The 24,677-nt window shown below is 46.4% G+C and overlaps 1 protein-coding gene and 1 long non-coding RNA gene across 4 annotated transcripts in view; one reads left to right on the top strand and one right to left on the bottom strand.

Moving 5' to 3' along the window:
* Positions 1–2,479: 2,479 nt before the first annotated feature.
* On the bottom strand, positions 2,480–15,474 carry PLAC9 (placenta associated 9). 2 transcript variants are annotated; one of them, XM_060126872.1, is made up of 4 exons: positions 15,318–15,474; positions 5,059–5,156; positions 3,764–3,889; positions 2,480–3,271 (listed from the first exon to the last, which is right to left on the bottom strand). In XM_060126872.1, the coding sequence occupies exons 1-4, from the start codon at positions 15,379–15,381 to the stop codon at positions 3,206–3,208; spliced, it is 354 nt and encodes a 117-aa protein (XP_059982855.1). In that variant the 5' UTR covers positions 15,382–15,474; the 3' UTR covers positions 2,480–3,205. The 2 variants fall into 2 exon arrangements, with proteins under 2 accessions (XP_059982855.1, XP_059982856.1); XM_060126873.1 differs by having other exon boundaries at positions 3,751–3,889.
* LOC132507451 (uncharacterized) overlaps positions 10,118–24,677 on the top strand; it is a 117,713-nt gene continuing 103,153 nt past the window's right edge. Inside the window, exons 1-2 of one of the 2 annotated variants that reach the window (XR_009536198.1) lie at positions 10,118–10,782; positions 11,136–11,287. This is a non-coding gene — a long non-coding RNA (uncharacterized LOC132507451). Of the gene's footprint in view, positions 10,783–11,135; positions 11,288–14,609; positions 14,628–24,677 lie in introns of those variants that run through there. The other variant, XR_009536199.1, reaches the window with a different exon arrangement.

Consider the following 24,677-nt stretch of genomic DNA (forward strand, 5'->3'; position numbering starts at 1 on the left):
CTGACAGAAAAAGGAGAGAGGAGACTCAATTACTAAAATCAGAAATGAAAGTGAGGACATTACTAACAGCTTCATAGAAGTAAAAGGATTGTAAGAAAATACTGTTAACTGTATGCCAACATATTAGATAACCTAGATGAAATGGGGAAATTCCTAGAAACACACAAAGTCTGAAATTTGACTCAAGAAGAAATAGAAAGTCTGAATAGACCTATAAGAAGAGATCAGTAATCAAAAACTCCCAACGAGGAAAAATCCAGAACCAGGAGCCTTCACTGGTGAATTCTATCAAACATTTAAAGAAAAAGTTAACACCAATCCTTCTCAAACTCTTTCCCCCCAAATAGAGGGGGAAACACTTCCTAACTCATTCTGTGAGACCAGTATTACCCTGATACCAAAGCCACAAGAAATGTGCAAAAAACCTCAGTGAAATACTATCAGACTGAATCTAGCAGTATATTATAAGGATTATCCAGCATGAACAAGTGGGATTTATCAAAGGAATACAAGGAGCATTCAATATGTAAAAAATAAATCAATGTAATACATATTGACAGAATGAAGGGGGATAAAAACTACATGATGATCTCAATTGATGCAGAAAAAGCATTTACAAAAACCCAACATCTTTTCACATATAATAATAACAAACCTAAGAAACTAAAAACAGAAGGAAAATCTATCAACCTGAAATAAAGGGCATCTACGAAAAGCATACCCAATGGTGAAAAAATAAAAGCTTTTCCTTGAGATCAAGAACAAGACAAAGATGTCTGCTATTGCCACTACTACTCAACATTGTATTGAAAGTTATAGCCAGGGTAATTAGGCAAGAAAAAGAAATAAAAGGCATCCAGATTGGAAAGTAAGAAGTAAAACTCTATCCACAGATTACATAATCTTATATATAGAAAATCCTAAAATATCCACAGAAAACCCATTAGAGCTAGTAAACAAATTCAGCCAAGTTGCAGGATAGGATACGCGATCAACCAAAAAAGTCGTTTATATATCCATGCACTAGCAATGAACAATCTGAAAGTAAAATTAAGAAAACAATTCCATTTACAGTCATTGCAAAAGGAATAAAATAAGGATAAATTTAACCAAGGTGGTGTAAGACTTTACCCTGAAAACTACAAAAAATACAAAACATCCTGTGCTCATGGATTGGAAGATTTAGTATTGTGGAAATGGCAGTACTCTAAAAACCGATCTACAGATTCAATCTAATCCATATCAGAATTCCAACTGCCTTTGGCTGATGTGGACAGGCTGATCCTAAAACTCATACGGAATTGCAAGGAACTGTTCCTCAAATAGCCAAAACAGTCTTGGAAAAGAACAAAAAAGTTAGGGAACTCATACTTAATTTTAAAACTTAGCACAAAGCTATAGTAATTCAAACAGTGTGATACTGGCATAAAGACAGACATACAGAACCATGGGATAGAATTGAGAAGTAAACCTAAACGTTATGCTCAATTGATTTTTGACAGAGTGCCAGGACGGTTCAGTGGGGAAAGAATATTCTCTTCAACTAAGTGCAAGTAATGAAGCTGAATCCCCACCTCACACCACATACAAACATTAACCTAAAAGAGATTTTAAAAACTAAATATAAGAGCTAAAGCTATAAAAATCTTAGAAGACAGGATTAAATGATTCATAACCTTGGATGTGGTAGTGGATTCTTAGATATGACACCAAAACAAGAAGGAACAAAACAAAGATAAATTGGATTTCATCAAAACTGTTGTTTCAAAGGACACTATAAAGAAAATAAAAAGACAACCCAGAATATGAGAGAAAACATTTGTAAATCATATATCTGATAAAAACCTAGTATCCACAATACATAAAGAACTCTTACAACTCAACAGCAAAAAGACAACCTAGTTTTTAAAATGGGCAAAGGATTTGAATAGACCTTCCTCCAAAAAAGACATACAAGTGGCCGACACACACATGAAAAGATGCTCAGCATCACTAGGCATTAGGTAAATGCAACTTAAAACCACGAGATAACCACTTCACACCTACTGTGATGCCTATAATCAATAAGATGTGTAGGGGAGGATAAGGAAAAATGGAAAACCTTATATATACATTGCTGGTAGGAATGTAAACTGGTACAGTTGCTATGCAAAAACAGTTTGGTTGTTCTTCAGAAACTTAACATAGAGTTACTATTTGACTCAGCAATTTCATCCTTAATTATAGACCCAAGAGAAATGAAAACATATATCCACACAAACTTATACATGAATGTTCATAGCATTATTCATAATAGCCAAAAGGTGCACACAACCCAAATATACACTGATTTGATGAATGGATGAATAAAATGTGATATATCCATAAAATGGAATATTATTATTCAGCCATAAACAGGAACGAGGTACTGATACATGCTACAACATGGACGAACCTTGAAAACATTATGCTAAGCGAAAAACAGTTAAACACAAAAGGCTTTGTGTCTGACACAATCATACACAAAAATGTATGATTCCATTTATATGAAATGTCCAGCATAGGCAAGTCCACAGAGAAAGAAATATTAGTGGTTTCCAAGGGAGGATGGGAGGGGGAATGGGAAGTGACTGCTTAATGGTACAGGGTTTCTTTTGGGGGTGATGAAAATTTCTGGCATTAGAAGGTGATGATGAGAATTAGAAGGTGGTGATGACTACACATTATGAACCCACTGAATTTGTACTGTTTTAAATGGTTAAAATTTTGAATTTTATCTCAACAGAAACATTTTTTAAAACTTTAATGTGCACACAGATTCCCTGGGGATCTCATTAAAATGTAGATTCTGATTCAGGAGGTCTGGGCAGGGCCCCGAATTCTGCATTTTTGATAAGCTCCCAGGTGACACCCCTGTTGTTCACCTACAGCCACATTTTGAGTAACAAGTTTACTCAAAGGGCCCTTCCACTGTGCCGCCTTAACGATTCTGCATCTCAGGTGCCTCACCTCTTGAACTAACTCCTGCCCTGTCCACCCCTATAAATAAGGAGGGCGGAAGTACAGGTCTGAGCCTGCAGGGGGTGTGAGCCTCAGCGCATGGGAGCAGATGGAGAAGGGGCTGTGGCTGCAGGGGTCACTGTCAGCAGACACAGAGGGGACCAAAGGAGTAGCTTTTATTTTGCACAAAGCTGAGGACGGCAGGCCAGAGCGCACGGCTCTGTTCTCAGAGGAGAGCTGTTGTATCACTGTCAGCTGTTGGGTGGCTCTTGCTCTGGTGCTGAGAGGCGATCTGAAAGAAAGGGGGCGGCCTCGGAGTGAGCAAACAGGGTGCTGAAGGCTGCCTGCCCTCCCCTCCCAGTCCCCTGGGGACTCCTGTGCCAGGACGCAGGGCTCGAGGGAGCAGGTGGCAGTCCCTCCACTGCCAATGAGAGGGATGCCAGGCTTCCCTGATAGGGTTTGGTGGCGGCAGAGGAGTAGAAGGGAGATGGGTAGGAGCTGTGACGTGTGTAAATGGCCAGGGAAGGAGGCAGCCGCTCTGAGTCAGGGTGGTGCTGAGAGTGGAACTCTTCCAGGTGCCCTTACCCGATGCTGGGCTGCAGCAACCCCGGGCGTGGGGGCAGAGAACACTTGGGGTGAGCCCGGAGGATGCCTCCCACTTCTGTCCCAAGGAGGAGCGGGAGCCTCCCTGGCTTGTCCAGGCTACACCATGGGGGTGGAGCAGCTGTCCCCACCCTGCTGCCCAGCCCTGGAGGCTGTCATCTCTGCTACCTGAGCTGCTCACCGTCTCCTCTGCGAGGTCGGGGATCAGGCTGAAGGGGCCTGGGGGCAGATTCCAGGCCAGCTCCTCCAGCTGAGCCAGCAAGCCTTTCACTTCTGCCTCCAGGTGCTCCACTGTCTTCTCCACCGTCTAAAGCAAGGAGAGAAGTTGGGGGAGGAGTAGAGGACAAGAGTGGTGACAAGTCCCACTTAATCAGCCACATCCTAAGGAGCACCTGGAAGTCCAGTAGGGTGTGGTGGGGGAGAGAACTGGGTGCCAGGGGACCTGGGTCCTCTTGATTGAGGCCCTGCCCTTGCCTGCCTCTCAGCTCCCCAGATAACAAATTCCTAGGAGCTCACTCTCTAAGGCTGCTTGCTCCTGCCTCTGGCACTCGGGTGTTACCCAGTCATTGGTTTGGGGCTTGGAGGGACTCTGGGATTCTTTTTTCCATTTCAGGGTGTCACCACTGGGAGCTCACATTCCTTTTGTTACCCCGCCCCCTGGTGGCAATTCTGCCAAATGACAGTATTGGGATTTTGAAATTTTCTTTATTCAGGGTTCTTAACTTTTTTCACAAATGAGCCCCATTAGCAGTCTGGTGAAACCTACAGACCGCCATCAGAAAAATGCTTTCATTGAGAAAAATAAAACATACAGGATTTCCAAGGGTATAAACTGCAGTAAAATACTATTAAACTATAAAAATTAAATTTTGATATAAACATTTATCTATTTATTAACTTATTTAACACCAGGTCTAACAACTACTGAAATTTTTTTTCTTTTTTTTTTCTTTACTACTGAAATTTTGTACTGATAGTAAACAATGTATTGAGATATTCACAATGACTATAATAGGATGAAATTATCTGTGATTTCTATTGCTGACAAAGTCACAGTGCTGTTAATACTCCTGCAGTTTGTTGTCTGTATTTATAGTGAATGAGAATGCTAAATCTCAGCTAAAGGTTTGTGAAAATGAAGTGCAATTTTTTTTCCCCACACAAGTTTATGGACCCCAGGTTACAAACCGTGGCTGTGTAACAAAACACCGCAATTGAATTTCCACCTTCTCATCTGGTGATTATGGGGAGATCTCTGGCTGGTGGGAAGCAAGGTCCCGGGGAGGCAGGGTCTGTTGGGGGCTGGACAGCCTAACAGCCCAGGTAGGGCAAGGAGATGTTTAACATAGTGGCCAGGGAACAGGATTGGCCCAGATTTCCCCAACTTTCCAAAGCAAGATTGGCCTGAACCCTCCAAAGCCACCAGCCTGGCAGGTGGTCCTGAAGCTGCATGCCCTCTCAGGTCACCCTCATTACCTCCTCTATGACGTCTAACCGGCCATGGACAGCCACGTGTCTGTCACACCCTGCAGTCCGAGCTGGGTCTCCTCGGGAGGGGATGAAGGGTTCAGCAGCTGTAGGAAAACAAGTCTTGTCACTGTGGGGTCCTCGGTTTCCCTGTAACATTAGAGACTCCTGCAAACATGGGGCTCAAGGGAGGTGGGTCCTAAAAACAGTCCAAAGAGAAGCAGAGGAAGGCTCAGTGTGGATCAGGGTGTGAGTGTAGGGTTGCCTCACTCACTTGGCCATGGTCTCCTACAGACCCAAGTAGGCTTCCTTAAGGAGGTGCTGCCTGAACTGGGTAAGAAAAGGAAGGGAGGAAAGGTTTCAGCCAGAAGGAACGGCATGTGCAAAGATAGGAATGAAATAGCATGGCTCAGTGCACAAACCCTCAGGAAGCCTGAAGTGGCTGGAAAGTACAGGGTGGGTGGGAGTTGAGACTGGAGAGGTGGATCGTGGAAACAAGGCCGGGCCCTAATAAACCAATCACAATGCTTGTTTTGGGGTTTATTTAAACAGGAGAGTCATGCAGTCATATGTGAATTTTTAAAATACAGAGAATGGATTGGAGAGATTCGTTTTTGAAGGCAGGAAGTTACTGCAGTAATCAGCGTAAGAAGTGATGAAAGGAGGCAGTAACCGTAGGAAGAGAGGAAGAAAATGCATGGAGATATTGTAGTAATAGTAATTGACATTGGTGACCAGTTAGTAACATCTGACACAAGTGAGTGCTAAACAAATGTGTTAACTCAGTCAACCTCTACAGCCAATTATTAGCCCCAATTTACACATAAGGAAATTGATGCACAGAAAGGTGAAATGATACGTCTAACGTCACACAGCTAGTAAGCGGAATATCTGAGGTTCAGTTTGTTCAACATCATTTTCCTCCCCAACGTTGGCTCCTCCTTCGTTCCTTACACCACCAACCTTCACATCAGAAGTTTAGAGCCCGGGCTTTGAGCTCAAGTTGCAGTATTGGTGGCTCTGAGATAACCTGCAGGGCGTCTGAGTTGGCCGAGTCCTTGGAGAACATGGGCACACAGAAAGGAGGATGCTGCCCCAGAAGCAAGGAGAAGCCAAGAGCTTTCAAAAGGATGAAGCAGTCAGCATGGCCTAAAGCAGCATGGAGGTCTAGCAAGATAAGGACTCGGAGCAACAGAAAAGTGGATGCTGAATGCCGTCCCAGCGCTTTTAGCGGAGAGGTGCCGACAGAGCAAAGTCTAGTCGCAGTGGGATGAGAAGGGAAGGAAAAGTCAGGAGGAGGAAACTAAGATCCTGGAAAACATTTCCATGAAGCCTGGCTGTGAAGGAAGGGAGATCAGATCACAAGGTGATCTAAAGCAGTGTTTATTGTTGTTGTTTCCAGGTTTTTAAGCATTGAAGAAACGCAACCATGCTTATAGCCTGAGGACAGGAGGAAGCCAGGAGAACTGAAAGAATGCATTTCCCGAAGAGATGTGAGGCCACGGAATCCAGAAATGGTGGTGGGGCTAGGGGTCACATGTGGAAGGAAGAGAGAGGAAACGCAGCAAAAATGGGTAAAAAAGTTCTACTTAAAGGGCCAAGAAGTTGAGGGAGTCCCACCTGATGGCCTCTGTTCACTCGGTAAAGTAAGAGGGGAACCATCTGCTGAAAATTCATGTAGGGTTAGGAAAGGAAAGCGAGTTGTGAAGTATTATCAGGAATTCTGTGAGTGGGTTGTTGGACACAGACACTAAAATGGGAGCCGTGGTGAAAGTATTTCCACCATGGAAACTGACAACTGCTTTTTTTTGTTTTCCGAAAGCCAGTGTATCAGCCCGCCCCTGGGTAAGAAGCTTGAATAAAGAGGGGGCTCGAAAAGGGGATGAGGAGAATGAGGAAGGCAGTTAGGAGGATGATGCAGAACAACCTGACATCACAAGGAAGCCCTCCCGCAGCAGCTCAGCAGGTGGGTGTCAGCAGCAGAGACAGATGGCTGATGAGCTGAAACCTGGGAGTCTGTGGCATGAGTGCGGTGAAGAACAGAGTGCAGAGGAACTGAGGATTCGACCAGCAAGGGCTTAAGGGGACGAGCTCGGGCATCTAGCTTGAATAACGAAGGAGAAGGCAATAAGAGGGCCAATAATTGGGAGAAATGGAGGGGCTGAGGGCACTGCAGATCTCAGTGAGATGATGGGCGTAACAGAAGGAACAAGTGATAAGGGATATTGCAGTTTTAGCTTTTAGAGGTAGAGCAGCTTCACAGTGACAATACCAAGGCTGTGGGCATCTGAAGCAGAGCAGGGGTAAGAGTTTTTGGACTTGATCTTTGTAGATGCAAAACCCTTGTAAGACCTCGATGTTGGCTGGGTTGCCCGAGGGGACATATAAAGTTTCCCAGGAGGTTGGCAGGTCTTGAGGTAAGGATAGTGAGCTATTTTGCTGGTGATGAATGTATAACTCTGAAGGCTGAGTGACTTGTCTAAGATCACACAGTCAGCGAACGACTGGACCCCAGGCACCCTGGCCTTCCCCTGGCCCCACCTCAGCCAGCTGGCCTTCTGGAGCTCTGTCAGAGTCCCCATGCCCTGCGAGTCCCTGGTCTCAACTCTCTCTGGATCTCAGCTCTTCCACTCAGGGGCGAGAACCAAGCGCAGGGGCAAAACTTCCTTCTACTCTGAGCATCTTTTGTGGAGAACAGTTTGGGTTTTTACATTCTCCCCTTCATTATGTCGATCCACTGGACATATGTCCATCCACTGAACTTAGAAAAACCTGTTCAAAAAACAATGGTGGATTTCCCTGATGGCACAGTGGTTAAGAATCCACTTGCCAATGGAGGGGACGTGGGTTCGAGGCCTGGTCTGGGAAGATCCCACATGCCACGGAGCAACTAAGCCCATGCACCACAACTACTGAGCCTGCGCTCTAGAGCCCGTGAGCCACAACTGCTGAGCCCACGTGCCACAACTACTGAGCCCACGTGCCACAACTACTGAAGCCCGCACGCCTAGAGCCTGTACTCCACAACAAGAGAAGCCACCACAATGAGAAGCCCATGCACCACAAGGAAGAGTAGCCCCTGCTCGCCGCAACAACAGAAAGCCCGCACGCACCAACGAAGACCCAACGCAGCCAAAAATAAATAACTTTAAAAAAAACAATGGTCTTGGGACTTTTCTGGTGGGCCAGTGGTAAAGAACCCACCTTCCAATGCAGGGGATGCCGGTTCGATCCCTGGTCGGGGAACTAAGATCCCACGTGCCGGGGGGCAACTAAGCCTGCACGCCACAACTACCGAGCTCGTGTGCCTCAACTAGAGAGCCTGCGTGCCGCAAAACTACAGAGCCCACGCACCACAACTACAGAGCCTGTGCACCGCAACGAAGATCCTGCATGCCGCAGCTAAGACCTGATGCAGCCAAAAGAAAAAAAGAAAGAAAATAAATAAGTATTTTAAAAAACAACAACAATGGTCTTCTTGTTGACTTTAGGGAGGGAGGGGATGTTATAACTTTGGTTATTTTTTTTAAGGGCGCCTTTTAGAGATCTATACTGAGCATATTTATAGGTAAAATGCTATGATGTCTTGGCTTTACTTCAAAATAACCCAGGCCTGGGAGTGGGAGGAGGCATGGGTGGGAGTATTGAGCAAACAAGATTGGCCAAGATTGGTAACTGTTGAAACTGGGTGATGCGGACATGGGGTTAATTCTGCTATTCTCTCTACTTTTGTATATATGGTTTGAAATTTTCCATAATAAAAGCCAGTTCTCTGATGGGGTTGTTAGCAAAAAGCAGAAGCCACGGGCTTCGTGCATTGATACAAAATGTTCAGGATGGGTGTCGGGGGGTGGGTGGTCTGAGAGACCCCACCTGGAGGGCTGGGCTCCATTCTGGGCTATTCATCGTGAGAAGGCTTTCGACAGGCAGAGGCAGGGCTAAAGGCGGCCACCGTGAAGGGACTCCAGGTCTTGACTCCTTTGCGCCAGCTGAAAAAACTGGGGTGCTCAGCTAGAGAGAAAAGATTTCGAGGGGGCAGGCAGAGTTGTTTTCACCCAAATAGAGGGCTGTCAGGGAAGAGGGGGTCTGTCTCGGTCCAGGTCCGGGCCCACACACACCCTCTGCAAGCTCCACGCAGGGGCCTTAGGCCAAGACATTCCCCTGAGTCCCACCTGCCCCCTCCCAGACCCTAAAGTACTCTTCCCCCTCCTCCCAGCTTAGGCCAAGAGGAAGCAACATGACCCTGCCGGCCAAGTGGGGCTCTGCCAGCTCTGGAAGTCACGAACAACATGAATCTGCTCCCTCCCTCAGCCTAAAACATCCTGTTCTCTACTGTGTCAGCGATGAGGGCTCGCTTGGCTCCCAAACCCCTCCAGGGAAGAGGTTGGGCTGAGGTTGCTCTCCAAATCACACAGCACTAATGCATCACATCTGGACGCAGCTGCGCCCTGGGCTGCACTGCTCAACCGTCCGTGAGCTCATCCAGGCCTCCGGAGGAGCTCTGCGGAGAGAGAGCTGGGGCAGAGCCAGGCCACCCTGCGCTGCGGCTCCCTCCCCCACGTGGGTGCTCATGGCATCGACCTCAGCGCGTGATGGCAGAAAACACACTGCAGACCTCCGTTCCCAGCCATGAATTGGTGCGGGGCCGTGGGAACTTTCTTCTCCCCGAGCCTCCGCTGCCTCCTCTGTAACACGGGTTTCGGGATGGGGGCGGAGGCACTGCCAGACGCAGCTCATCCGAGGTTTGCCTCTGTCTTTCAGGCCTCAGAAATTAGCTACAAAGACCGAACCAGGATGAGTCAAGGACAAGTTGCTTCTTGGCCCAGAAGCTCCCGCAAGGCAAGAACTGGGCAAGGGCTCCCTTTGCTTCACGCTTCCTCACCAGTAGAAAGGGGCTCACGATAACGCCAGTTTCACGGGGCTTTGGGGAAGCTTAGACCAGAGGAAGAGTGGGGGAAGCTGAAGGATTATCACGACTGACCATGCGCGGCCAAGGCTGTGGTTCCCGGTGCTCCCTTCCCTCCTTCGATCCAGCCCTCCCTGACCTGGCCAGTTGGGAAATGGACCTTCTTGGATGCAGGGTTGTTTTCTCTGGCCTGGCTTCCGCTCAGGGCCTATGCGCACCCCGGATGGCGGGCGTGGGTGGAACATGGTGAGAGCAGGCTGCCAGTGGAGACGGGAGGCCCAGTGCAGGCACCAGTTAAAGGGACACGGCCACTGGGCCCCCCCCCACCCCACCCCCACTGACAGGCATAGGAGACCTTTTGTTTCTGGATCCGAACACTAAGAAGGCGCACACAACTCAAAGGATTTCTGACCCTGAAAGGTGCTGCTTTGACCAGCCACACTTGGCACTTGGGGGTTAATTCTATTTGACCACAGTCAATATAATAGTCTAATAAATTTGACCACATTTGATATTTGTATTAAAATTTGTGCTTCATTCCAAACCATCAGTATTTTTTTGTTTTTTGTTTTTTTTAAATCAGAAGAACACTATTTTCAAACAACTATATGAAGAACTCTAGTCTATGGATGTGCTCTGGCTGAAACAGGAGCGGGACCCTTGAGGCCCCTAAGAGGGAGCTCAGATGCTAAGGAACATTTTTGTTTTGTTTTGGGAGTGATACGTTCTGTCTCCCTTGTTCTCTGGTCATTTTCCAGATGTGGATTTGAGCCTTGCCGATCACTCTGAGAGCTTACCAATGTCAGTCCAATACAGTCGGCGTCTGGGTAAGTGAGGATACAAGCTGAGCTGCTGCAACAAAGAGTCCCCCTCAATCACACGTGTGTTTATTTCTTTCTCACATATCAGTTCAGAGGTGGACTGGCTGATGGTCAGGGCTGGCAGGCAGCTCCGCTCTCCAAGGCCATCCAGGAAACCAGATTCCTTCTACCTTGGAATATGGTGATTTATAATCCACTGGGTTATAAAGTACTAGAACATTCCTAAACCCCCACCATGCTGAGGTCTAGGAAGCCATCCAGGATAAACCTCTCTCCACACACTGTCTGGGACTCACAAGTCTGGGAGTCAGAGGCACGGTCCCACCTCCACTGAACTGTGTTCTTTGCCTCTGACTCAGCTTCGTCTGTAAGGGATCTGCCCTGCTCTGTCTACTTGGTGGGACTGCTGTGTTGATCCAAGGGGATCCTGCATTTGAAGTTGCCTTGGAACTGCCAGATGATGTGCAAATGCCATGTAGGTCATTCACCGCGTGGACTGGAGACTAAGCAGGTCAGTGAAAGCCCCTGCAGCCCCACCTCTCCACCTGGAGCCAGTGCCTTTCACTAGATCACTCTGACCAGGTCTCCTCAAGATGGGGAGGCACCTGCTCTAGGACTATACCTGTGCAGGAGTCCAAGGGATGCTTGGAAGGGGCTTCTCCGACAAGCAAGCAGAGGGCTCAGGGCTGACTGGGCTCTCTGGGCTCTGTTACAAGCCAATCCCACTTGCTGGATCCTTAGTTTCTTCACCTTTAGAATGGGCACAACCACACTCTATATTTGAAGCTACTGTCAATTTGTGATCAGTTATTCTGGGCCAAGCTTTTTGTTGAGTGCTTACATGCATTAACTCATTTAATTCTATCTGTGAGCTCAGTACTCTTACTTATCAGTTTTTTATAGATGAGAAAACCAAAGAGGTTGAGTAACATGCCCAGGACTACACTGCTAGTAGGTAGTGGGGACAGGATTTGAATCCTACCTGCAAGACACTGTCTATACTATGTTCTGGCAGTTCTGTGATGAGTTAAGGGCCTCCTATCTTGGGGGGTCTCAGCTTCCTCCTTCGTAAAATGAGGGGCTGGACAGGAATGGGGCAAAGGGGACCTATACACATGACATCTTTGCACCTGTCTTGAGGCCCAACAAGAGCCCAACTGTGTACGTTGAATCAGATTGTCTTTGAGAGGTTCCCTCCCCACAACATCCATTTTTGTAAGAAGAAATGCAGTGATCCTCACCACAGCCCTTCAGCGTCTTCCTCTTCCACCCAAAGCAAAAAGCAGAAGCCCAATGGAAGACAGATGTCCACAGAGACCTGGCATGGTGGTGGACAGTGAGAGCTTCCCCCCGTGGGCCCCAAGGCATGGGTGAGAATGGCTAATAGGACTAGGCTCTAGGACTTGATATCCCTCCAACAGCAAAATAGGAAAGGAGATTAACTGAAGCCTTAACTTAAAAAAAAAAATTCTCTACAAGTAGCATAAGACAGTCTGCTTCACTCAATACATAAAGAACTTTTATAGATTGATATGAAAAAATCCCACTACCACGATGGAAAAGTCTAAGACAGTTCACAAGAATTAGCAGAAATGACCAATACGCCTTTGAAGAAAAATCCAACCTTGGTAGTAATCAAAGAAATGAAAATTAAAGCAATAAACCATCTTCAAGTATTCTTGCAAAAAAAATATCTAATTGGAATTAGCTGAAGCTTCTAGATCTAACTACCAGTTTATAGACAATATAGGGGAGAGAACAATTTAAATGACACCTGGGGGATGCAATCAGCTAAAATTTAAATGGGAAAAACTTTATAAGACTAACAACCCAGTTTCTTCAAATAAATTTTAAGAAAAAAGAGGGGAAAAAGAACTTACTAAAGAAACTTAAAACTCACTAAAAGAAACTTAACAGATATATCAACCAAAAGCAATGTGTGTACCTTATTTGGATCAAACAAACCAAATATAAAAACATCACACAATCAGGGACAGTTGAACGCTGATTGGATATTTGATGACATTACGGAATTATTGTCCATTTTTAGGGAGTGATAATGGTATTGTTATTAAAAGATTATTTATCTTTTAGAAATACATAAGGCAATACTTACAGATAAAAATATATAATGCCTGGAATTTCCTTTAAAATAATCTGAGAGAGGGGAGAGAAGGTGGGGATGATAGATGAATCCAGATCTGTCAGGAATCCATTCTTGTTGAAACAGTGATGGGCACATGGTGGTTCACTATACTATTCTTTTTATTATTATTATTCTTTTTCAAATTATTTTCCCATTTAGGTTGTTAAATAATATTGAGCACCGTTCCCTGTACTGTACAATAGGTCCTTGTTGGGTATCCATTTTAAATACAGCAGTACGTACATGTCACTCCCAAACTCCCTAAGTATCCCTCCCCCACCTCCCAACCATAAGTTCGTCGTTCTCTAAGTCTGTGAGTCTGTTTCTGTTTTGTAAAGTTCATTTTTATCATTTTTTTTAGATTCCGCATATAAGCAATATCATATTTGTCTTTCTCTGACTTACTTCACTCAGTATGACAATCTCTAGGTCTCTATTCTGTGTTTATATCCAACAGATTTGATAATCAACAGTTAAGAAAAACCATGGTATATTGTCTGAAGTCTGAAAGGTTATACACAAAAATGTGTGAACTCAGTGTGAAATTACATTAATATGTTTATACTCTCCTCTTTTTTTTTTCTTAATCTGGAGCAATGAGGATGATCAGGAGGAAAATAATGTTTAAAAATGGCTTTAAGCTAAAATGTATATACCAGTCATAGCTAAAGGGGCCACAAAAAGTCTGCCACTGTGGGCGGCCAGCTCCTCCCTCTGGGGGAGCACAGACTCGGCTTTGTCCCCTCAGCTCCTGGAGGTGGGGACTCCAGGCAAGATGGGGCGGGGCGGGGAGGCAGAGAAAAAGGACAGCACCTGGGCCTGGCTCTGTGCTGCATGGTCCCAGCCACTCCTCACACAGCCTGTGAGGAAAGGGTTGTTGGTCCTCCTTAGCCAACCTCAGTGGAGAACTGGGCCTCAGAGAGCTCAGCGGAGCTGTCCGAGGGGACGAGGGAAGGAGACAATGTGTGTTGACAGGTGTTCCGTGCTGGGTACTTCCCTTTCATCCAGCTCTGCTGGTGGGTACCATTCTCCTCACATTACAGAAGAGGAAATAGCTTCAGAGAGGTGACATGACTCACCCAAGTTCACTCAGCGAGGGGCTGCCCAGGATCAAGACTGGCCTCAACCCTTTCCCTGGATGCCCACTCCCACAGTTCCCTGTGCCTGAAAGGGGCTGGGCCAGGGGTCAGGGGAGCTTCCATCTTAACACAGGGCAGGGTGACTCACAGCCACCGGCTCCAGGTTGATGGGGGAGCAGCCTTAAGTGTGGACAAGGGCCTGGCTGAAGGGGTAGGGTCCCTGGATGCCTGGAGAGACTGAGCCTTCCCCTCGCCCGTTCAACTGGGATGGGCATCAGCTGCCTCTGGTTGAGGCCAGCAAGAGACCTTGGGTAAATGGGAACGTGGTTGTAAAGTGCTGTATAAAGTGCAGTCTTGGGGTGGTGGAAGGAACGCCTGTGCATACAGTCAGTCCCTCTGCAGCCACCTTGTCCGAGCCTCACCGGTGAAGGGGCAGCACTAAGACTGCTGTCAGGGAAGGCTAGAAGGGACAGGGCACGGCAAGGAGCCCAGCCAGTGGAGGGCCTCTCCCTCCCGCAGCCTCCTCCCACCCACCCAAGGCAGCTCAGGCCCTCAGGGAAGCTCTCCAAAAGGCTGACAACTGGCCTCCTCCACAGGCTGCAGAAGCCCCTCAGACTACCTGGCAGGTAAAGCCGTGGCCTCCAGGGGCCTCCTGCCTGGGCCCTGACCAGCTGTGCTGGGCCAGGCCTGGGCGCCTCTGCAGGCCCTCTGGGCAGGGCTGGTCTGGAGGGTGGGGAGCTGGGGCTGCCCCACCCTGCAGACTTGACCTTCCACCTTGTGATCCTGGTCTCCTCCTCTCTTTCCTGTCGACCTGGGGCAATGGGTTTCTCCACTCCCTCTCTCCTTTTTTGTCTCTCTCAAAGCGGCCTCTCTTCCTCAGTATCCTCTCACCCTTTCTCTCTCCCCCACCCCCTTTCTCTTGCCATTTTAGTTCCTCTGTTTCCTTCCTTCTTGTTCCGTTTGCCTCTCAAACTCCTTTTTCTCTCTATCCTCCTCATTCATAGTTCAGACCCATCTGTCTACCTCCAAAGTTTCTTTCTGTCCCAGCCTCTCCCTTGCTCTCTGTATTCTTCCCTCTCTCCTTTGTAATTCTCTCTGTTCCTCTGCCTTTATCTCTCTGCCTTTTTTTGTCTCCATCTTTCTCTGCAATTTCTCTCACCATCTATCTATCTCTCTCCCTCCCTGCATCTCCCTCTCTCCATCCCTCTCCATCTGGCTTCGTTCCCATCTCCCTCCCTCTTCCCTCCCTCTCTCCTGCTCCTTCCTCGCGGTCCGCGGCCTCCCCGACCCTCGCCCTGCGTCCGGGCCCCACTCACCGGTGAAGGCACCCGAGGCGCGGAGCAGGGCAAGCCCGGCCAGTGCGCAGAGCAGGGGCCGCATGCTGCCGGCTGGCGGAGCGCAGCGCCGCGTCTGCCCGCTGCCGCCCTCCCCGCCCTCCCCGGGATCGCGCCGGCCCGCCCGGGAGGAAATGCTCACAGTCCCCGCCAAGATTCCTGGGCGGCTCCGGGCTTTCTGGCTCGAGCGAGCCCGCCCCCTCCAGAGACCCCGCGGGCGGAGGGGCGACGCGCCAGGCTGGGCGCCTCCCCTGGAAGGGGCCGCGCTCTGAGCCCCCGCGCCTCCCCCGGGCCCGAGCGCAGAAGAGTGGGCGATGCAGCCAGGGGTCCAGTGCTCCGTTATGAGCCCATTTCACAGACGGGCGGACTGCAGTTTGGAGAGAAGTGCCACCCACACCTGTGGCACGGGATCTGAATTCCTGACTGCACGGGGTGTGGAAGCTTTTCTCTGCCCACCAGGAACGAGTAAGCAACTCTCATGACATCGGAGAGAGTGTTCAGCACATACTTAAGGTCTGTACAAGTTAGTGTTAGGTAAACTTTGGAGGGGGGAGAAAACGAAATAATTCTCATATTCACATGTCTGCACTTGAGGAGTTCGTGGTCTAGTGACCACCCCAGTATGAATGAACAGTAACTAAGCTTTGTTTGATTTATTCTACATACACCATCTCTCTGATCTTCACTGCACCCCCATCAGGAGTGCATCATTACGTCCATTCTGCAGACCAAGAAATTGAGGCTCAGAGATGTTAAGAGCCTTGCCAATAGTCACACACTTGGTGTAATGTGGAGTCAGGATTTGAATCCAGTTCTGTTATTGGTAGATAATAATATATTGATACAACGTATTAGTGAGAGCCGGGTTCTTTCTCCATTCTAAGCAAACCCAGAGTAAGAGCTGGGTGGGTTTTTCAGTTAACTTCAAATCATCACCACCTCCCTCCAGCTTAAAAAACAGTAGTTGAACCTTCACCTATGGGACACACCCACTCAACAAGTGAAAAAAAAAAAGTTAAGATTTGGGAAAGCAAAAGCCACAGCCCTAACATCTGCACTGCAGAGCCTTGAGTGCACGTCCTGGCTGCCAGTGGAGCCCCTTCATCGCCAAGCCCAGGAGTATGTTTTTATCCATCAAGGGGCCCCTTTAGGGTTAACTGGAGCCCTTGCAGATCAAGGCTGCACCTCTGCCTTCTCTATTACAGACTGTGGCTGTGCAATTGTACAAATATAGCCACCACACTAAGCAATAATCCTTCCTTCTCACTTCTTCCTCCAGATAATAGCCTCAGGAACAGAAATTCAGGTTTTGAGTCAGCAGATCTTGGACAGAGACTTGGATCTAAATTTTTAAAAAGCTCTCTTGGGAATTGGGATGCCCACATGAACTGGCGCAAAAGAAGGATTTATTTCAGAAATGCCAAGAAGGTTTCACACTTGGTAATAGGACTTTCTTGGTAGTTTACCTCGGTGGGAAGTTGTCAAAGAACAGTCAAACCCACAGGTTTGAAGCTCAGAATAAGTGGGCTGCCTAATATTTTGAATTTGCAATAAAAACAACATATATACAATATTTTCTTATTGTGGTAGAAGCGCAAAGTAATAAAGCATGCAGGGTGAAACCCCTCCCTGTCACAAACGCCCCCTACCGGGCGATTCTGTTACAGACCAGGCTTCTTGGCCTTCTTAATCAACAGAAATTGATAAGAAACCGGACAAGAAATTCAGGCAAGGCTTTACTGGGACTGGTGCTGCAGCACAAGGGAGTGAAAACAAGTAACAGTTTCCCTTGCTTACTCCCTGGGGGGGAGGGGAGGCTGAGCTGGTTCCTTATGTGGGGTGAGGGTAGGAGTGGGTCCAGGGGTCTTGCTGGAGGGGTGGTCAGGTGGTCTGCCCACCCCCTTGGTAGTGCTGCGTGCAGGGCGCATGCACAGTACCCTGCTTTTGCTCCCGGTTCCTCAGAAGTGGCCGTTGGGTTTTGGTCCTTTTGTATCTTGTTGTTCCTAATTTGCCCCAACTGCCCACGCACGTAGTTATTTTTAGTCCTGTATAGTTTCTTTGTATTATGTTGCTGGAGGAGACATTCGTCCAGGTGCAAGCACTGCAGCAAAGGGTCCCAGGTCCCAGGTCCCAGCCTGTCTCAATTCCAGTCAAGTTCCCTCAGCTTGGTGGACTCTTCCAGTTCCTTTGTCTGTGCATTTCCTATCGATCTAATATAAATTCAGACACAAATATATAAACATAGGATTGAATAATATATTTTGGGGATTTGCTTTCACCTTCGTGTTCATCTCAGTCATAACACCAAATCTTAAAGATCATTCTATGTTAGTACACCTAAATCCGAGACAGGCAAAATATCTCATGATTGAAGGTGCTGTTATTTGTCCAGATGATCTCCTGTTGATGGACATGGAGTTTGTTTCCTTGTGTTTTTTTCCAATATAAAGCATGCTTCAGTGAACATCCTTTTGCATATATCTTTATGTATATATTACATAATTCTGTATTTCTGAAAGGCCTTATTCCTGGAAGAGGAATCAGTGATTCAGAGGGCCTTTTACATTTTGCTAGATATGCCAAAGGCTCTTACTAAGCCCAAAGGAGGGGCGGGGCACTGAGAGCAAGGCTCCAAGGTGCACCCAGTCACATTGTAGTTTATGTTGCAGTTGTGCTGTTGGGGGTACCATTTACATAAAATACATCTGGAGTGGGAAGAGCTGAAGTAGATCTGGCAGCCCTGTACTTTCTCCAACACTGAATATTTATCTTTTGATATTTTGACAGTTTGATGATGAAAAAAAAGTTACCTTTTTGCTTCTATTTACATGCTATTTATTGAGTGAAGATGAGCTTTATTTGCCTAGTCAAATACTTTTTTCTGTTTTTCCCTCTTTTCTTTACATATTCTGATTATTAATCCAGTAATGCCTGATAGATATGTTGGCAATGTTTTCTTCCATTCTTCTATTGTCTTTAACTTTCTTTGTGATATCTTTCATCACACAGAAGTTTTAGATATTTATTTAGGTAGCCAAATTTCTCAATATTTTCTTTTATGGCTTCTAGATTTTACAACTTGCTTATGATTCCTCACATCAGGGATATAATCAAATTATATTCAAATATAATCAAATTATATTTGATTCCTCAAATATAAAAGTATTTTCTTCAAATAGCCTGAAGTTTTTTTAAAGGTGTAACCTCTAATACTTCTAGAATTTTTATGTGGTTCCAAGGAATGATTCAAGCTTAAATTATTTTCCCACATGGACATCTAAATAGCCTGCTCTTTATTGCACAGTCCATCCTTTAGCCACTAATTTGAACATAAAACAAGTTGTTGGTTTAGCTATTCATTCCCAAGTGGAGGTCCAAAAAAATCTCTCGCCATCATGTCTGTTATAAGGTCAGAGAAACAAAACTAAAATAAGCTTATCATTTCAATAAATACTGAAACTATTATTTTATGAAATTAAATAGCCATCCCAGACTTAAAAACAACAACAAACTCTAAGAGGTAGAAATAAAGAAAATATAAGCACATTTTCTTCATAAGATAACTACTTTTACCTTACACAACTGGTTTGCACATACCTGCAGGAGAAAGGAGAGTGGCATCCTTTAGGAAGCCAGGAATGAGGTAAAGACACCATCCATCACCACTATTAATTATCTGTGGTCTGAATGATGCAATAAAGTACTAGTCAAAAGAAGAGTTATCGTAAAGGAGACAAAATACTGATATTAGTAGAAGATTCAATTGCTTTCTCAAAAAACCCAGTAGAGCTAAAAGAACTACTTGAATTACTCAATAAATGGGCTGGATTTAAGATAAGTGTTTGGCGATCAATTTATTTCCTGATACCAACAGAAGCCAGCCCAAACATATGAAGGAAAACTTCTGGGCAGGATGATAAGGACCCAGTTTGCTAATGTCCTCCTTCCAATGTTCTCTAGAAATGACCAATGAAGTTAAAATTGGGGAAATTAGGGAAATATGCCAACCATATGCTGGGCCTCAAAGCAAGACGGTGGCCAGCTGGGACTGATGACAATTAAGTATCATTATTTATTATTACTCTGATATTTGCTAAACTTCTTTGAAACAGGTTGTGCTCAGGCTGTCCATATGTTATTTCATTTAATCCTTGCCCCAAGAAACCTAAAAGGAAGGTGTCTTTATCTCCTTTTCAGATAAGATATGTTTGATTAGGTCAGAGGGCTGCAGATCCCAGGTTGGAAGGCAGGTGGATCTGATTCTAAAACTCACTCTCTTTTTTTTTTTTTTTTTTTTTTGCGATACACAGGCCTCTCCCTGTTGTGGCCTCTCCCGTTGCAGAGCACAGGCTCCGGATGCGCAGGCTCAGCAGCCATGGCTCACGGGCCCAGCCGCTCCGCGGCATGTGGGATCTTCCCGGACCGGGACACGAACCCGTGTCCCCTGCAACAGCAGGTGGACTCTCAACCACTGCGCCACCAGGGAAGCCCTAAAACTCACTCCCTTAAGCATTATCAGGCCCCAGGCGAGTAACTAGGTAGTGAGGAAATCTGGAGAGAGGTGGAGGTGGAGGTGGAAGAGGACAAATCGGGTATTTGGGGGCTCAGAGCGGCAAGTCCTTAAGCAGTTAGGGGGAGACGACCCCTAACTGCCTGCATAGCTGAAGTGCCGTAATGTGCAAGCTTTCCTTTCCTCTAACGCTTCTGTCACCCTGGCAGGTGGCACCAATATCCACGGTGAACACACACAGTTTGAGGCTTGGGGAAGTTAGGTGGTGGCCTAAGGTCACATAGAAATGTGGGGATTTGCTCCCAGGGTGCCAGTGCCCCCATAGGCAACGCTGCAGGATGTGCGCGGCCTCCCAGCCTGGCCGTGTTGTGGGGAAAATGGGGGCAGAGGGCATCTGGCAGGGTTTGTTCTCCTAGTCTGCACCCAAAGGCAAGGGGCCAAGGCAAACAGGAAGTAGGGGCTGGCCATCCCTCTGGGGCTGGAGGCGGGAGAGAGGGACCACCCACTGAAAGGGCCTCAGTGGCTGGGAGGGTTGGAGCCATACAAAGCCTCCTTGTCTTCTTGTCTTGGTTCAGATAAGACCAATTCCAGGAAGCCTTCAGCTCCACGTGGGCCAGGCCACCCCCTTTCAGCACAGATGGAGCAGGGCTGCTAGCCCAGGGCCACACAAGTTACAGGCAGAGAGAGTGAACCAGTGGAGTGTGGCTGGAGATGCCTCTGTAGGGGATGGAAGGTGTGGGGGACCTAACGAGATGAGATTTAAGAAGGTTTTTGGTTTTTTTTTAAAATCTACCCCCTTTCTGGCAAGCAGTCCCAAATTCTCCCAGGTAGGGGAAGATGTAGGAAGATAGGGAAATCTGCTGGGTACAGGGAGGAGTGAAGAGGGGATGGGGGTAGAGGCCTAATGTTAACAACTATAATATCAATAATTATAGTCACAAAGGCCAACATTCATTGACGCTGACATTCATTGATTCCGACTTTGCATCAGGTGCTGTTCCAAGCACCACCTGCTTGTTTCTCAGTTAATCTCGGCTGGTACTATATGAGGAGGGTTCTGTGGTTATCCCAGAGGTTGGCAAGAGCAGTTTCCCACCCAATGTATTTTGAAGTGTGATGAATCCACATTAAAGGTGGAGGAAAACAGCCTAACAGGGTCCACCTGCTCAGTTTTGAGATACTTTTGCATAGATTCACATTGCTCAGTGTCAGTTCAGTTCATTGTTAAAGCCATAGACATTTCCCAAGAACGTGTTCATTTATGACTCCGGGATCCTTGTGGGCTTGGGAGGGTAGGTAGTCAGTTGGCATTTCCCCTAGTTCTGTGAGAACCTTGTCTGCAATGTTCTCTAGGGAGATGATCTCATTTTGCTCCTTGAGACCGGAGTTGGGGTAAAATATAAACCGAGAACACTCCTTGTGTACTGGCCTGGGTTCCTGGACTCTTTAATCAATAGAAGTTGATGAGTGCAGACAAGAAATTCAGGCAAGGCTTTACTGGGACTTGTGCTGCAGCAGGAGGGAGTGACAAGAAGTAACGGGTGTCCTTGCTCACCCCCTGAGGGAGGGCGAGCTGGTCCTTTAAATGTGGTTGATGCCAGGATCTTGGTTCCCTGTCCACCAATGCCGAATAGAAATACTGAGACAGTCTGGAGGCAGTAGAAAAGAGTAGCTTTATTCTTTGGCCAGGCAAAAGGGAAACGTAGTAGGCTAGCGCCTCAAGAACTGTGCCCCCTTCCCTGGGGAATAGGGAAAGGTTCTATAGCCCGGGGCTCCTGGTCTGGGGTAGGGGATAAGGCTCAAAGTAATTAAGGTCTTGCATTTCTTTTCTTCTGCAAATTCATGGCCAAAGCTGGCGTCAGGTGGTCTGGTGTCCCTGAAGTTATCACCATGACCTTCTTTCTGAAATGAAGAGTGCTACAACGGAGGGTAGGGGGAGAAGAAATGCCAGGTACAAAGGGCGATTCACATGGAGTCAGAGAGCAATCAGCATTGTGAAGGAAGAGTCTAGCTACAAGTGTTTGTTAGTAGTAACAGCTAAAGACTAATCAAGATTGCTTAACTCTTTCAGGCCTGTCTATGTTGTTTCCCCAGCCAGGTCATTGTTGCAGAGGGGGTAACAGTAACTCCTACCTCATGGCAGAAAACGTGATTTTCCTTGCCTGCCTCTGAGGAGCTCTCCTCAGCTGGTCACTGTTGTTTTGTCACGTTATTTATCTGCAGGTTGGGAGTTCCTTGAGGGTAGAAAGGGTGTGAGCAATGCGCAGGCCTGCAGAGGCCCTCAGGTGGAGTTAAGGGTTTCCAGGTGTTACCAAGTACAAGCTCACACTGCTTGCAACAGGACAGCCCAATAAATTCGAGAGAGGAGTTGTTGGGGGCAAGGAATAGTGACTTTATTCAGAAAGCCAGCAGACCGCATGGACTAGTTTCCCAGAGAACCATCTTGCCCAGGTTTGGATGCTAGTTTCTTTTATGGAACAAAGAGGGGGAGGTGAGGATGTAAAGTAAAAAAAGGAGATATATTTCCTGGTTCTGGCCAGACTTCGGAGGGGGTGTGTTAATTTCTTCATTCCTGAAGCCATTCACAGGTGGGCTTGGTCAGGATATTTCCAGTGAGCTTAAAGAAAAGTGTTTTAGCTTAACCCTCAGGCATGGGAGGCAGGGTTTTCAGAGATGGGCTATTATGTATACTTTAAGGTATAGCCCACATCCCTTTAGTGATTAACTTGTAGCAAAAACGGCAGAATACAAAGGTTAAAAAAAAAGAAACAGATCCAATATGGAATCAGATTTGTTGTTCCCTATTACACAGGGAGTCAGGAAAGTCAACTGCTGACCAAGTAAGAGCCGCTGCTGACTCTGCTTCCTGAAGTAAGTGCAGAGTTAAGGCCCTACGAAGGGGGCCTTTGAACATGAGTAGGGTTTTTCTAAGCAAGAGGTACTGTGTGCCATGGAGGTTAGTGGGGTGTGAGTGGTTTACAGGAGAGTGGGGAGCCATAAATCTGGGGGGATGTTTGGCCAGATTATTGAGAGCCTCGAATGCCACTCTCAGGAGAGTCAGCCTTTGTGCTGTAGGCAGAAGTGCTGGCAGGGTTTTGGCTGAAGGATGACTCAATCATGCCAACCCTCTTCTTTTTTTAAAAAAACTTTTTGTTTTGAAATAAGTTTAGATTTACAAAAATAATACAGCGAGTTACTGAATATTTTTCACCAGCTTCCCCACATATTAACATCTTAAGAACTGCAGTAGAATTATCAAAGTCAGGAAATTAACATTAATACAATGCTATTAAAGAAGCTACAGACTTTATTCATATGTTGCCAGTTGTCTCACTACTGTTCTTTTTCTGGCCCAGGATGCAATCCAGGATCCCGCCTTGATTCAATTGTCATGTCTCTTTAGGCTCCTTTAATCTAGAACAGCTCCTGTCTTTTTTTGTCTCTCATAATTGGACAGTTTTAAGAGTCCAGGCTAGTGAGTTTTGTCTTTCATAACCTTGACACTTCTGAAGAATATTGTCCAATTATTTTGTAGAATGTCCCTCAACTTGAACTTTTTTCATGAAGAGTTTGAGTTTCTGCATTTTTGTTGAGAACCTCGTATGAGTGATGCTGTGTTCTTCCAGTGCACCACATCAGAAGACACTTATGATACTGCTCTGTCTCGTTATTGGTGATGTTAACTTTGAAAAGACGATGTGGTAAAGGTGATGTCTGCCAGGTTTTTCCATCGCAAAATTACTGCTTTCCCTTTTGTAACTAATGAGTATCTTGTGGGGCGGTCACTATTATACCCATCCTCAGCCTGGTGGAGGCAGCCCTTCTCCCAGTCCTCTGGGCTGGGGATCATCTTTTCAGGCTCCAGTGGGCCTAAAATGACCTATCTCCTCAAATTTGTTTCTTCTGATGGCTCTACCTTTCCATGATGTAAGCCTCATTGACTGTTGTTGGGAATATAAATTTGTACAGCCTTTGTGGAGGGCCATTTGCCAATGTCTACAACAATTTTATATGTGTATACCCTTTGACTTTACAGTTTCACTTAGACAATGAAACACACAGATGACATATGGTGTACTAAGGAAATGAAACACACAGATGACATATGGTATACTAAGGAAATGTTATAATAAATGAATTTCCCTTTTCTCCACATCCTTGCCAATGCTTGTTATTTGTTCCTTTTTTTTTTTTTTAATTTATTTTTGGCTGTGTTGGATCTTAATTTCAGTGCGAGGGCTTTCTCTAGTTGTGGCAAGCGGGGGCCACTCTTCATCGCAGTGCGCAGGCCTCTCACTTTCACGGCCTCTCTTGTTGCGGAGCGCAGGCTCCAGACGCGCAGGCTCAGTAGTTGTGGCTCACGGGCCCAGCTGCTCCGCAGCATGTGGGATCCTCCCAGCTCGAACCCGTGTCCCCTGCATTAGCAGGCAGACTCTCAACCACTGCGCCACCAGGGAAGCCCCTGTTCCCTTTTTGACAATAGCCATTCTGACAGTGGGAGATGATATCTCATTGTGGTTTGATTTGCATTTCACTGATGATTAATGATGTTAAGCATCTTTTCATGTGTCTGTTGACCATCTCTATGTCTTCTTTGGAAAAATGTCTATCCAGATCTGCACATTTTAAAATCAGCTTGTTTGGTTTTTTGCTATTGAGTTGTATGAGTTCTTCATATATTTTGGATATTAACATTTACAAATATCTACTCCCAATTCGTAGGTGGCTTTTTCATTTTGTTCATAGTTTCCTTCACTGTGCAAAAGCTTTTTAGTTTGATATAGTCCCATTTGTTTATTTTTGTTTCTTTTGCCTGAGACATATCCAAAAAA

This window comes from Lagenorhynchus albirostris, chromosome 16 (genome assembly GCF_949774975.1).
Source record: "Lagenorhynchus albirostris chromosome 16, mLagAlb1.1, whole genome shotgun sequence".
Lineage (NCBI taxonomy): Eukaryota > Metazoa > Chordata > Mammalia > Artiodactyla > Delphinidae > Lagenorhynchus > Lagenorhynchus albirostris.